This window comes from Bos indicus, chromosome 23 (assembly GCF_029378745.1).
Source record: "Bos indicus isolate NIAB-ARS_2022 breed Sahiwal x Tharparkar chromosome 23, NIAB-ARS_B.indTharparkar_mat_pri_1.0, whole genome shotgun sequence".
NCBI lineage: Eukaryota > Metazoa > Chordata > Mammalia > Artiodactyla > Bovidae > Bos > Bos indicus.
Genome location: NC_091782.1, coordinates 46,731,350 through 46,745,885, shown reverse-complemented (window position 1 = coordinate 46,745,885; position 14,536 = coordinate 46,731,350). Strand labels below are relative to the sequence as shown.

At 43.1% G+C, this 14,536-nt stretch overlaps 1 protein-coding gene across 2 annotated transcripts in view; it reads left to right on the top strand.

Moving 5' to 3' along the window:
• The window catches only part of TMEM170B (transmembrane protein 170B), a 211,123-nt gene that overhangs the window by 127,917 nt on the left and 68,670 nt on the right, over positions 1–14,536 (top strand). For both annotated transcript variants that reach the window (XM_070778398.1, XM_070778397.1), the window contains exon 3: positions 2,769–2,874. In XM_070778398.1, the coding sequence (XP_070634499.1) occupies positions 2,769–2,851 (83 nt within the window). In that variant the 3' untranslated portion in view covers positions 2,852–2,874. The remainder of the gene's footprint in view (positions 1–2,768; positions 2,875–14,536) is intronic.

The window sequence follows — 14,536 nt, the reverse complement described above, 5'->3', positions numbered from 1 at the left end:
ACATGACCGGGAGGAGCACGGAGCCGTGAGTGCTGGCAGCCCGCGGAAGCCAACAGGAAAGCAGGCGGTGAAGATGCTGCCCCAGGGGTGGGGATGGGCTCTTTGCCGTTTATGGGAGAGCTAGGTTCTTTTGAATCACAAGAAGTGAGGCTGGGGGACATTGACCACAATGGTAAACAAACAAGGAGCAAGTCCCTCTTTTCTCTATTAAGCCCTCACAGAAGAGGCAAACATGCAAGGAACGGTAAAGCAGAGACGGAGTTTGCAGAGCAGGGCCAGAATCACAGGGCCAAGGAGGGAAGGGTGTATTTCACGGAGAGAGAGTAGCTTAATAACTGACTCAGTGATGGAGCGCGCTAGGATGAAGTCCTAGCCATTTATTATGAATACACTTATAAGCATGGTCAGAATCAGGATGGTAATTAAGGCAAGTAGGGGAGGACATAGACTTTTCCTTGGAAGGAAAATATTATTCGTTTCTCTATGAAAATGTTTATTTCTACAGTCTCGTGTCCATGGGGTTGGTCATTTATGCCATGAACATTATTCATCGGCTCATGCATTTATGTAGTACACGTCAGGATGTACCATCTAGGTTTATGGTGTGCTGCCTGGGGACTGTCTGCAGAAAAGGGGGCTCATTTAAAGTTGAGTTTTCCACGTGGTAGCAGCAAATTTGTCTGAAGCCTGGCAGTGTTGCTTAGTTTTCACCGTGGCCCATTCCCTGTTATCAGAAGGGGTGTGTTGTGTGTGTGGAGGGGGCTGGGGGGAGATTGATTTAAAAATATTAAAAAATAGAAACACTACTTCATCCCTGCTACTTAATCCATTTTTGCAATCTCTCGGGAAATTGGAGAGAGGGAAGGAAGTCTGTCTCTCTTTAGGCCCTGATTATATAAGGTGAGGTTAGTTTTCCCATCTGGTGCATGGAATCCACCTCATGGCTTTCCAGTCATACTTTTCTGCCCCGCTTAAGTCTATTTGCGTCTCGCTAAGCACACAGAATAGGGTGTAGCTTAGAATAGAAAAAAGGAGATGGGAAGGTTAAAAAGAGGAAAAAATATGTGGAGGACAAAGAGGGACATAGAGAGTAATTTGTTTCTAAGCTCACTTTTCAGAATGAGTCCAACCTACTAAGGTCCAGTCATGCATTCAGGCATTTACCATTTATTGAACATTTACAGGCCAGGTATAGCAGGATACAAAGTCTCAAGACAACAAGGCATATGAAGACAAAACATGACCCTTACCCTCAAGAAGCCTTCTGTCCAGTAGAGAAGCTGTGCGAGTGAAATAAGCCACAGTGCAATACATCAAGAGCTCTGTAGAGACATGCACAGGGCTCTGTGGGAGAAGAGAGAAAGGGTTCAAAACCTCATAGAAGTCTGGAAGGCTTCCTGGAGGAAGTGGTGCCATTAGCTGGTTGAAAACAAAGGAAAGAAGATTTGGGGTAGAGAGACAAGCATCTTTTAAATCATAGGGGCAGAAACTAATTCAGTACACTGGAGCATAGGAGAAGAGACAGAACAAGAAAGAGAAGAAGGTGGGACTGTCAGAAAGTGAAGGGTATGGAATTTCCCCCTATTTGCAGGCTACTAAGTTAGCCGGGTACCATTTCATGGATGCTGGCAGGTGACACACAACTCCCAGGTGAGAGGCAAAGGACTTCACTCTCAATGGTTTAGCAAACATCACGGGCTGCTGCGGCTGCTAAGTCGCTTCAGTCGTGTCCGACTCTGTGCGACCCCATGGACTGCAGCCCACCAGGCTTCTCCGTCCCTGGGATTCTCCAGGCAAGAACACTGGAGTGGGTTGCCATTTTCTTCTCCAATGCATGAAAGTGGAAAGTGAAAGTGAAGTCGACTTGAAAGTGAAGTCGCTCAGTCGTGTCTGACTCTTAGTGACCCCACGGACTGCAGCCTACCAGGCTCCTCCATCCATGGGATTTTCCAGGCAAAAGTACTGGAGTGGGGTGCCATTGCCTTCTCCCATCAGCCTATTTACACTGGTTTTCCTTCCCCTCCGTGTCCCACTCGGCTGATATGATAACCTAGATGGATGCTACCCATTTAGTGGGTTTGCATGGCGGCTGAGAAAGTCAAAGCCAAGGACACAGCACTGTTTATGGAAGCAGTCAACCATCAAGGGAGTGAGCAGTGACACAGTAGTCACACTGTGGGTACCTTATGTGACCAGCTCCAGGGACTGCTCCGGGTCAGGAGATGGGAGGCTCTTGCAGTCTGGCACACTCAGCAAGAGGGGAGAGACACTTATTGCCCCTGGTGGACAGTCTCCCAACAGCGGCTAGAGAGTTAAGCAGGGGCTACACCAGTAAGGGAACCTTAGGCAACACTAAGGAATTTGAACTTCGAAAGCATGAGGAGCCACTGAAGACTTGACCAGAGAACTGTGATGATGATAACTACAATTTGAAAAGATTACTCTCATAACTGTGTACTGAAAAGATTAGACAGATAGCTGAGAGAACGCAGAAAATCAAGTTAGGAGGCAATTCCAGCTTACTATGTGTGCAGTTAACTGCCCAAAGTCAAGGTGCTAGAGACAGAGCTGGGGAAGGTTTGCAAGTCCAAGGACATTACAGAAGGTAAGATCTAAAGCTTTTTGTGGGTTTAATAAAAGGAAGAAATTGCAGGGAAAATGTGAGAGGTGATATTACCAATAGCTTACTCTGTGTCCTACGTTATATTAGCATTTTACATGTATTAACTTACTTAATCTCATATACTGTTCGTATCCTTATTTTGCAGATGAGAAAACACGTGGGAAACCTAGAAGGTGGCTTTCCGGTTACCCGATAAGGCAGCTGACGGGGTGGTGCTGTCCTCAATGAGATGACCTCCGAGGCGCAGCTATGTAAGTGCGAGGGTGAGGCATTTGGTTTTGGCTGCTGTTACAAACAGAAGGTCTGTGTCCCCTCCAAATTCACATGTTGACGCTATCATCCCCAATGTGATGGTATTTAGAGATGGGACCTATGGGATGCGATTAGGGTTACATGAGGTCAAGAGGCTGTGATGAGATCAGTGCTCTTAAAAGAAAAGGGAGACACAGAAATCTCTCTCTCTCTTTCTCTAAACACACACACACACACACACACACACACCAAGTTAAGGCCATGAGAGCTCAAAGCAAGAAGTATGGCACCATATATGGATGTGAGAGTTGGACCATAAAGAAAGCTGAGCACCAAAGAATTGATGCTTTTGAACTGTGGTGTTGGAGAAGACTTTTGAGAGTCCCTTGGACTGCAAGGAGATCAAACCAGTCAATCCTAAAGGAAATGAACCCTGAATACTCATTGGAAGGACTGATGCTGAAGCTCCAATAATTTGGCCCCCTGATGCAAAGAACTGACTCATTGGACAAGACCCTGATGCTGGGAAAGATTGAAGGTGGGAGGAGAAGGGGATGACAGAGGATGAGATGGTTGGATGGCATCCCCGACTCGATGGACATGAGTTTGAGTAAGCTCCAGCAGTTGGTGATGGACAGGGAGGCCTGGCGTGCTGCAGTCCATGGGGTCGCAAAGAGTCGGATGTGACTGAGCAACTGAACTGAACTGAACTGAACTGAACCAGCCAGGAAGAGGGCCCTTACTAGGAACTCAGGCAGGTGGCACTTGGATCTTAGACTTTCCAGCCTGCAGAACTGTGAGAAACAAATTCCTGTTGCTTATGCCACCCATTCCGTGGTGTTTTGTTATGGCAGCCTGAGCACACTAAGACAGCCCAGGTGAGTATGAGGTATCTGAGGAACATCTTACTCATGCTTTCTAGTAGATATTTCAGGTCTTTGTTGGAGATATAGATATAGAGGCAGTCACTGAGTGGGGAGTGAGTTTGAATGTAATCCTGAAAAGTATAAAGAATGAGAGGAGCAAAGGGCCATGGAATGGAGCTGTGAAGAGTGCCTACATTTTGGGGTCAGGCAGAGGAAGAAAGCCTCCAAAAGACAGAAGAGGAGTAGTTGGAGTGGTAGAAGGGACAGACGAGAAGGAGAAGGCTCAGGACCCAAGGAAGAGGGAATTTCACCAAGACGGGAGAGGGCTTAGCCGTGACTTGACCACAGGTTGGGTAGTAAAAGCACCATGCCCATTGAGCAAAGCAATTCATAGGTAATTTTTGGCTGTAAAGGCTTCCCTGGTGGCTCAGAGGGTAAAGCATCTGCCTGCAATGCAGGAGACCTGAGTTTGACCCCTGGGTCGGGAAGATCCCCTGAAGAAGGAAATGGCAACCCACTCCAGTGTTCTTGCCTGGAGAATCCCATGGATAGAGAAGCCTGGTAGGCTACAGTCCATGGGGTCACAAAGAGCCAGACATGACTGAATGACTTCACTTTCCTTTTCCTTTCCTTTTGGCTGTAAAGAGAGTAGGGTAAGACAGTAGACAAGTAGGGAATTATTGAAATTTGAATTATAGGTAAAGTTGAAATACCATTTGTTAAGTGAGGAAGTTACCTCAGTGAAAAAGACTGTTCAGTCTGAGTTGGTTGATGGAATATGTCAAGCAGAAGTGGCAACAAAATGGAATTTTTTTTCCTAAAAAATGTTTCCGTATCTCTTTTAAAGAGAATACAGTTGACTTTTAAGAAGGTCCTAGCAAGAATATGCATTCCTCTTGCATAGATTGGAAAAACACAATGGGCACAAGTCCCAGATATTCCACTATGTTTCAGAGTCTGGACTCTGGTCTCGCATTCCTGTGCTTTGTTCTGTAATTAAAATTGAACACGAGGGGTTAAGAGAAGAGATTTGGCTATCTTGTTGGTTTTGCTGAAACAGACTGCTGTTTGTAAAAGTGCTGCTGCTAAGTCGCTTCAGTCGTGTCCGACTCTGTGCGACCCCATAGACGGCAGCCCACCAGGCTCCCCCGCCCCTGGGATTCTCCAGGCAAGAACACTGGAGTGGGTTGCCATTCCCTTCTCCTGTAAAAGTGCTGGGAGTCTTTAAAGATAGCAGAGAGCAGCGACAGGCCAAAAAGATCATGTGATGGAGACCTTTAATCTTTCGCTGCAGTTAATTAACAGCCTAAAGGTAAAAATAAAGGAGAAAAGAAATGCTAAAAACAGAAAGAAAGAAAACACGGGCGTAGGGTCAAACAGTATACTTGTTGTAAAAGGAGACGATTATTATAATTAATGGTGATCCATATGGATAATGTCAATTTGTGAAAGCTGTGTGCTGTTTCTATTTTTTTTCTCCTGCAAATCTCTGCTAACTCAGCTACTCCTTTCTTCTGCTCTGTGAAACCTGGTCACTATGTTGTCTTTATATTTATGATGTGGGTTTTCGTAGGGGATTCTAGATGGCTAGATATATAGCTATGCTAAGTTGTTCTACAGTAGGGGATTCTAGATGGCTAGATATATAGCTATGCTAAGTTGTTCTACAGAAGGCAAATATCCCCAAATGATAAACAGGGGCTGGATAATGTTCTTAGTTGAATGTAATTCAAAATGTAACTAAATTCATGGTCACCCATGATCAAAGTGAAGTAACATCCTTCCATCTAAAGATGGTCTTCCCCAAATATTGACTATTGCTTACTATCTAGTCAATTGAAGAATTACTGAGACTTTAAGGTGGAAGGGCTTTCAGAAATCACATTTTCTCACTTATTTTTACACAGTAGAAAATTGAGGCCTCTATAAGTTAAATCATATCTCCAATAGGATGGTGATATTCAATACTGGATTGGTGATATCCAAAATTGGATGTATCCAATAAATTAAATCACCAACAGGATGGCGGCAGGCTCTAAATTAGCACAGAGGTTTTCTGGTAACTTTACTGTTACTCATTGCATGTGGTATACATGTGAATTGTTATTTTGTTGTTGTTTAGCTGCTAAGTCGTGTTGGACTCTTTTGTGACCCCATAGACTACAGCACACCAGGCTTCCCTGTCCTTCACCATCTCCCAGAGCTTGCTCAAACTCATGTCCATTGAGTCGGTGATGCCATCCAACCATCTCATCCTCTGTCTTCCCCTTCTCCTCCTGCCTTCAGTCTTTCCCAGCATCAGGGTCTTTTCCAATTAGTCAGTTCTTCGCATCAGGTGGCCAAAGTACTAGAGCTTCAGCTTCAGCAGCAGTCCTTCCAATGAATATTCAGGGTTCATTTCCTTTAGGGTTGGCTTGTTTGATCTCCTTAAATATGTTATTATGTGTTCAGACACATTTGAATATATTTTTAAAAACTGCTCTCTTTTATACATTTAGGTGTTTTTTTCATTCACAGACATTAATTCAAAGACCTATTAAACTTCTACTTATATATCCTTAGACAACAAAATTTTGTTATTTGTAGAGTATCACACTAAAGTTTTGAGGACCTTAACTCTTTTATCTTTCTAAATCCTGCCTTTCAAAAGCTTCTTTGGTAACCTTTCACTATGGTGATGAAGGGAACAACCTGGTTAGCTTGACATAAGCCCAATTTCTCTTTGAGAATCCTGCCCAAGGAGGGCAGGGTGGTCTCTGAACTGTCAAGAGGTGAACAGGAAGCAAAAAACACACAGAGGACGAGAGCTGGTGAAACTACAGGGCTTTAGCAGTGAGCTCTCTAGTGCCTGCGTGGTCTTTTCTGGAGCCCTTTGTCTCCTTGAATACTCACCTTTGAAACCTGCTCTCAATTGCTGCTTATAAAAATAGTAGTTATGTCACAGATGCATGTCATTCTCTCTAACATCAAACGGACAGCTCATGTTCTTTGTTGGCATTGTTTCCCGAGGCTGAAGAACAGCCTCCCTTTAGCAGGCGTGGGCTCATTAGTCATAAGTCTCCATCTTTAGTTTTCATTTCTTATTTCCATCAGAACTTGTGGCATCAATGGTCAAATCATTTATTTTCATGAATGTTTACGTTTGCTACTGATTTTTCCATTTGTCTTTGAAAAAAGCACTGTCAAAAGTTTGGATGGCATGTTCCTGTTTAGCTGCTTCTGAACTCGGTGCTTATGTTTAAGTCGTTCAGTCGTGTCCGACTCTTTGCCACACTTTGGACCCTAGCCCACCAGGCTACTCGGTCCATGGGATTTTTTGGGCAAAGAATACCAGAGTGGGTTGCCATTTCCTCCTCCAGGGGACCTTCCCAACCCAGGGGTCGAACCTGCACCCTCTGTGTATTAACTCTGTGGCTATAGCCAAGTCCCCTGACTTCTCAGAGTCTTATTTTTCCCCTCTGTAAAATTAGAAATGTTACGCCTGACCTGCTTCTCCAATAAGGTGAAGTGGGAGGGTTCTTGTCATTTTTTGCTAAGTATGATAAGCAGAATGCAGAGTTGCACCCAGAATTTCCCACCCCTGATATACGTACCCTGTGTAACCCTCTCTCCTTGAGTGTGGGTGACATCTGTGAATATGATGAGGTTTTACTCCTGTGAAGTTTTTTTTTTTAAGTTCTATTTCAGCTTTATTCTTTTCAATTAGAAAATAATCACTCTTTGTGATGAGTAAACACTTTTTAAAAGCTACAGTAAGAATGTAGACTTTAGCTCTCATACTAACCAGTATGAAGGATCTCTCTCCCTGTCCCCAAGTTGTTTCTTTTTTTTCTTTTTATCTTCCTTTAAAAAGTATTTTTATTTTTTAAATTAATTTTTGTTGTAGTGTAGTTGCTTTGGCTTTCCCAGTAGCTCAACTGTAAAGAATTCGCCTGCAACACAGGAACTAGAGGAGACTGGGCTTCAATCCCTGGGTGGGGAAGATCCCCTGGAGGAGGGCATGGCAACCCACTCTAGTATTCTTGCCCAGAGAATCCCATGGACAGAAGAGCCTGGAGGGCTACAGAGCATGAGCTTGCAGAGTCAGACATGACTGCAGTGACTTAGCACACACAGATGCTTTACGATGTTGTGTTAGTTTCAACCATAGAGCGAAATGAATCAGCCATACATATGTATATATTACCTCCCTTTCGAACTTGCTTCCCATTCAGGTCACCACAGTGCTTTAAGCAGAGTTGTTAATGCAAAGGGAGATTTTCCTGGGTGGACTTAACCTAAGCCAGTGAACTCTTAAAAGAGAGCTGAGGCCTCCCTGAAGGAAAATATGTGAGATACCCTGATGGTCCTGAAGAAGCAAGCAGTCTGACTGTGAACTTCCCATGAGGGATGGACCTGTGGACACGGCAAGAACTTGAGTGCTGCCTCTAAGAGCTGAGAATGGCTCCCAGCAGACAGCTAGCAAGAAATCAGGGGCCCCAGACACACAGCTGCAATTGTGCTAGTGTGTGCCTCACACACACACTGAATTGTGCTACCTGTGGGGGCTTGGAAACAGATTCTTCCCCAGATGACTCTCCAGATAAGAATGCAGCTGGCTGCCACCTTGATTATAGCCTTATGAGACCCTGAATGGAAAGTCCAGCTAAGGCGATGCCAGAATCCCCAGCCCACAGAAACTGTGAGATAATCAGTTTGTGTCATTTCACACTGCTAAGTCTATGATAATTTATTATGCAGCAGTAGGAACTGATACACTCAGTACTGAACACCAAGAGGTGAGAGCAAAGGAAGTCAAGACTGGCTTTCTTATCTCTCTAGCAGCTGAGGCACCGGGTCAGCTGATCAGATGGGCCCACCTGGAACTCTGAGTCTGGAGGGAGGGATACAAAGACTTGGGTGCTTTTAGAGGTCAGCTCCAGAGAATGGCTGCGATGGTGGCAGAATCCCAGTGTTGGCATAGTCTAGTGAAGAGTCTGACTAATTTCCACTGCGATTAGTCAGGAATCCTGTCTGTTATTTGCCTCCAAGTTGATTGTAGATTATTATAGATCATATATGTAAAAGTGCTTTGTAAACTTTGGCAAATTGTATAAGCATAACTATTATTGTAATTATTTCTCTGGTTTCACTTTCCTTCAGGCTCCTATGTTTGACCTTGGTCTCTCTCCAAAAGCTATTAGAATTCTCGGTATCTATCTTCATGCTGCCATTCCAATGAACAAAGTTACCTCTATTCTTAAAAAATAGAAGTAATGTGTAAGTCTGTGTGAAGATGAGATTATTAGCAAAAAAAAAAAAAAAATTGAGTCAGAACATTTAGGAAGTCATAAAGAGGGACTGTTTCCTGGGAATTTGTAGGGCTTAAACTTAGGTTTAAGGACACGCTTTCAGTCACACTCAAAGATCAAACAGCAATCTCTGCCTGCCTGGAACCGTTTAGAAAACAAGTGTCCGCTACTGTGAGGGTCTCCAGGGAAGATGCTTCCTTGACCATTTTTCTGAATGGATTTGAGTCTAGTGAGCGTGTGTTCTGGTTGATTCAAATCACATCTTCCCTTGCAATGAACCACAAATCTGTACATATCTTCACAGATTTCCTGTATCCCTGTCACTGAAAGGTATGGACTAAGGAATAAATGCAATGGAAAATATCATCTTTGAAAAGAAATGATTGAAAAGCATGGTTTAAAAAAAAAAAAAAAAAACCTGCATTTATCAACGCCACCTCAGGGGGTAGGAGTTTGGGCAGCTAATCACAGAGTCCTTACAGCTCTGCTCTTAGATTAACATGTTAGGATTCTGAGGCTATAAAAGTTTGAGAGAACTTGATGGCTGATCTATATCTTTTGACTGTCTAAACCCAGGACCATTGGGTTAGTTTACATATGGCCACTGGGGCTCCGGGAACCTTTTATGCAGAAAGTCCCCTGCATTTAAAGGGAAAAGACTATAACCCTGACTTTCTCCCCTCATGACATGAGCATCTAGTTACCAGCACGGGGACATGAGGATTTTGCCTCTGACTCATGGCCAGAGATCTCTGGTGAACTATTAGTCCTACTAGGGGCTGGAGGCCGTTAGAGAAAATGAGTTCTCTGTAGAGCATAGAGAATATGGTAGGAAGAAGGGGAGTTGGGCTGTTGCATGGTGCTTTGCTGAATAGCTTCCCCCGTAAAACAACCAGAGGACTTCATTTAAGTTCCTGAATAGGGAAAAAGCCATCAACACGACCTCATAGAGAAAGCAGTAAAAGTGAGTAAACATAGCAACCTTGGGTAGCAGTTTACCTGTAATCCTTGGAACAGAAATGCTGATTGTACCAGAAAGCCAGCAGCCAAGTGATAATCAGTGGTAGGGGGTGGGTAGGGGTGGGGACGGAGTGCACTGGTGGTAAAAGCAGCAGGTGCAGGAAAAGCAGAGCAAAAACAGGAAGCCTGCCCTCTGACCTCCATGTCAGCAGACTCGGACAGAGGTGGGTGACAGGCTTAGAGATCAGTGTGGCGACTGCCCCAGGCCTGGCCATGTTTGTCCCCGAGGAACCTGTCACCCCGAGGCCCCTTATGTTGATTTTCCTTTAGTGGTGCAGCCCAGCATGGGGGGAGGCAAAGGGCGACCAGGGGGCGGGGTAGTGCTTTTCTGTTTTTTAATTTTTTAACAAGCATTTTGACTGCCTTGGGTCCTACTTGCGGCATGTGGCTCTCTCTGATTGTGGCATGCAAGCTCCGCGGGGCCTGGGCTCTGTGTAGTTTGCAGCACACGGGCTCTCTAGGTGAGGTGTCCAGGCTCAGTGGCAGCAAATGAGTCTACTTGCCCCAAGGGCATGCGGGGTCTTCGTTCCCCGGACCAGGGATCAAACCCGTGTCCCCTGCACTGGAAGGTGGATTCCCAACCATTGGACCACCAGGGAAGTCCTCATCAATTGAGTTTTTCATTTATGTTTTTGTAGTTTCCATTTCTAGATGTCCCACCTGGTTCTTTTTCAAATCTGCTAGGTCATTTTTTCAAGTTTCTATATACTGTAGATTTTATCTTTATTTTTTTAAACATAGGTATTTCATAACTTGCCTCTGATTATTCCAGGATCTGAAGTCTTTCAGGGTCTGTTTATACAGTGTAGTACTTTTATTTTGCTGCTGTTTCTTTCTCATTGTAACTTTTCTTGTGACTTGATTGTCATTGACTTCTCAGTGATCCGTGTCCATTAGACATAGTTTTTGGTGACTCCTGTGAGTTGAGTAAGGGAGCCCTTCTCCAGACAGTCTTGTCTTTACCTCCCCAGACATTTATGGCACTACTACTAAATTCTGGGAAATAGTGAGGACAGAGGAGCTTGGCATGCTGCAGTTCATGGGGTCACAAAGTAGGACATGACTTAGCGACTGAACAACAACAACACTTATCTGTAACCAGTTCAAACTAAAGTAATGCCTTGAAGTTCTCTGAACTACTTCTAGGATTTGAATTCACACTGTAAATTCTCAGGGGGGTGGTCTCTGGGTAGAACTATTGGAGGAGAGATTATGTGTGTGTGTGTGTCTGTTTTCTTTCTTTGCTCTATTAAGACATCTCTGTCTTTGGACTCTTAGTTATTGGTGGGTTTTTTTTGTTTGTTTGTTTTTTTGGAAGTTGGGAGTGAGAAGTAGGTAGTTTTACTTCTGGTTTACCTTTATCCTGTGGTGGGTTCTCCCTTTGGGATTCTAGGTTAACAGAGGTGGTATCTAACATTGGTCTCTCAACCTGGGTGGACCCTGAGCTTTGACTTGTCTCTTTTACTTTGTCAAGTCTTCAAAACAGTAACACAAGTCCCCCATATATGTCCTCAGGGCAAAAGGCTTTGGTTGTTTTTCTTGCCTTTCTGGGTTTTTAGATTCTCTTAGAACTTGATCTGGTAATTCCTCATTATCTTATCATTCCTTAGATGCTTTTAAAGAGACTGGGAATTTTTACAAACTTTTAGGAAAATTATTTTATAAATTTTTATCAGGGGGTTGATGCAAATGGCCCATCCCTTTATTCTTAGAAAAGGAGGGAAATTAAATTTGGAATGTTTTTAATACTCTCATTGTCACTGTTCCCTGAGTATAGAAGCATTCCCCTAAATTGGTAAATTTCACTATGTTTACACAGTGAGTTTTTAAAATTCTGCATGGAAAGAAAGAAAAGAAAGAAAAAACACAAAGAAGGCCAGTAGACACTCAACACATGGAGAGAAGTACTTGAAACTCATACAAAGAGTTAGACTCAAAGGAAAAGACTGATTTCTTAAAATTGGAATTCTATATTGTTATTGATTGATATGTAATAAATTACTTCAAAACTTAACAGCTTAGAACAAACATTTATTATCTCTCAGTTCCTAAGGATCTGGAATCTGAGAGCAGCTAGGCTGGGTGTCTGGATCAGTGTTTCTCATGATGAGACTGCAGGCAAGCTGTCGGTGGGGCCACAGCGTCATGGAAACGCTCAGCTGGGCCTAGAGGACCCACCTCTAAGGTCATTCATGTGACTCCTGTCAGGAAACCCCGGTTCCGCATTGGCTGCCTGCTGGAGGCCTGGGCTCCTCAACACTGGCCTTCTCCATCAGCAGTTGGCTGAGAGGGCAGCTGGTTTCTGCCAGAGTAAGGAACTTGAAAGAGTGGACCACCAAGAGAGAATTACAACATCTTTTACAAGCTGATCTTGAAATGACACACCATCACTCCTGCCATATTGTATTGGTTCCCTGAGACCAACCCTGGTAAGACACGAGAGAAGATTACACAAGGATGTGAATATCAGGAGTTGGGGGTCATCTGGGGTCACGCTTGAAGCTGCCTGCTGTAAGTGCCTACACTTCAGTAAGGCAAAAAACTCTCAAAACAGAAAAATGGAGAAAAGATACAAAAGTCTGTTCATAGAAATACATATATATTACACAAACTAAAATACATCTTAAACATAAAAAGACTCTCAACCTCACTCAAAATAAGGATAATGTAAATTAAAACTATATTGAGATGCTGTTTCTACCCATAAGATTGTATAACCCACTATATTGTTGAGAATTTGGGGAAACAGGGTTTTATGTCTTGTCAGTGAGTGTAGACAGTGGTAAAATGTCTTTGAAGAGTAATTTGGCAATAACTCAGTAGTTTAAAAAAAAAAAACATTTCATTCAATTCAACACTTCCACTTCTAGGAATTTTGCCTAAATATATTCTGGCACACATGCAAAATGATGTCTGTATGAAGATCTTTACTGCTGCATCAACTTATAATAGCAAAAGATTGGAAACCATCTGAATTTCCATCAATAGGGAACTGATTACATAAATTATGGTAGTACACATATAGGAGAATTCTATTAATCTCTTAAAAAAGAATGAGGCAGCCCTCTTTACACATAGTTAAGATTTTCTCCAAAATGTGTGGAAGATGTGAAAGCAAAGTGCAGAACACAATGTCACTACTTGTGAAAAAATATGTATATGCAAAAAAATATATATATGCTCATACATGAACATAGTATCTCTAGAAGCACATGGAAGAGATTGGGATTGTAGCTTGCTTTCATAGAGGGAAACTGGGTAGTTAGGGAACTAAGGGTATGAAAGAGACCTACTTTTTATGTATTCTCATTGTACCTTTTGAACTTTATAATATGTGCATGATTTAATCACTCGAAAATAATTAAAATATTAAAAAATATATATTAGAATAACCTGAAATCATGGTGTCTTGAGCTAGGCTGGTGTCAACAGAAACAAAGAGAAGTAGAATTGGCAGGACATGGTAAGTAATTGGAAAGGCGAGTGGAAGAAGGAAGGGTCCAGGATGGCGCTCAGATTCCTGCTGCTGTACCCAAGTGAGCAGAAAAAGAGCACCGAAGAGTATATCTCGTAGAGGAAAATATGTGTATTTGATAAGACAATTACGTTTAATGGAAAAATCACAATTTAAAAAACTAAAGGGTATTATTTTCTGTTAGTTCAGTTTAGTTACTCAGTTGTGTTTGACTCTTTGCGACCCCATGGGCTGCAACATGCCAGGCCTCCCTGTCCATCACCAACTCCTGCAGCTTATTCAAACTCATGACCATTGAGACGGTGATGCCATCCAACCATCTCATCCTCTGTTGTCCCCTTCTCTTCCTGCTTTCAATCTTTCCCAGCATCAGGGTCTTTTCTTATGAGGCAGTTCTTTGCCAAAGGACTGGAGCTTCAGTTTCAGCATCAGTCCTTCCAATGAACACCCAGGACTGATCTCCTTTAGGATGGACTGGTTGTTTCTCCTTGCAGTCCAAGGGACTCTCAAGAGTCTCCTCCAACACCACAACTCAGAAGCATCAATTCTTTGGCACTAGCATTCCTTATAGTCCAACTCTCACATCCATACACGACCACTGGAAAAACCATAGCCTTGACTAGACAGACCTTTGTTGACAATGTAATGTCTCTGCTTTTCAATATGCTGTCTAGGTAGGTCATAACTTTTCTTCCAAGGAGTAAGCGTCTTTTAATTTCATGGCTGCAGTCACCACCTGCAGTGATTTTGGAGCCCCCAAAATAAAGTCTGTCACTGTTTCCATCGTTTCCCCATCTATTTCCCATGAAGTGATGGGACCAGATGCCATGATCTTTGTTTTCTGAATGTTGAGTTTTAAGCCAACTTTTTCACTCTCCTCTTTCATTTTCATCAAGAGGCTTTTTAGTTCCTCTTCACTTTCTGCCATAAGGGTGGTGTCATTTACATATCTGAGGTTATTGATATTTCTCCCAGCAAGCTTGATTCCAGTTTGTGCTTCATCCAGCTG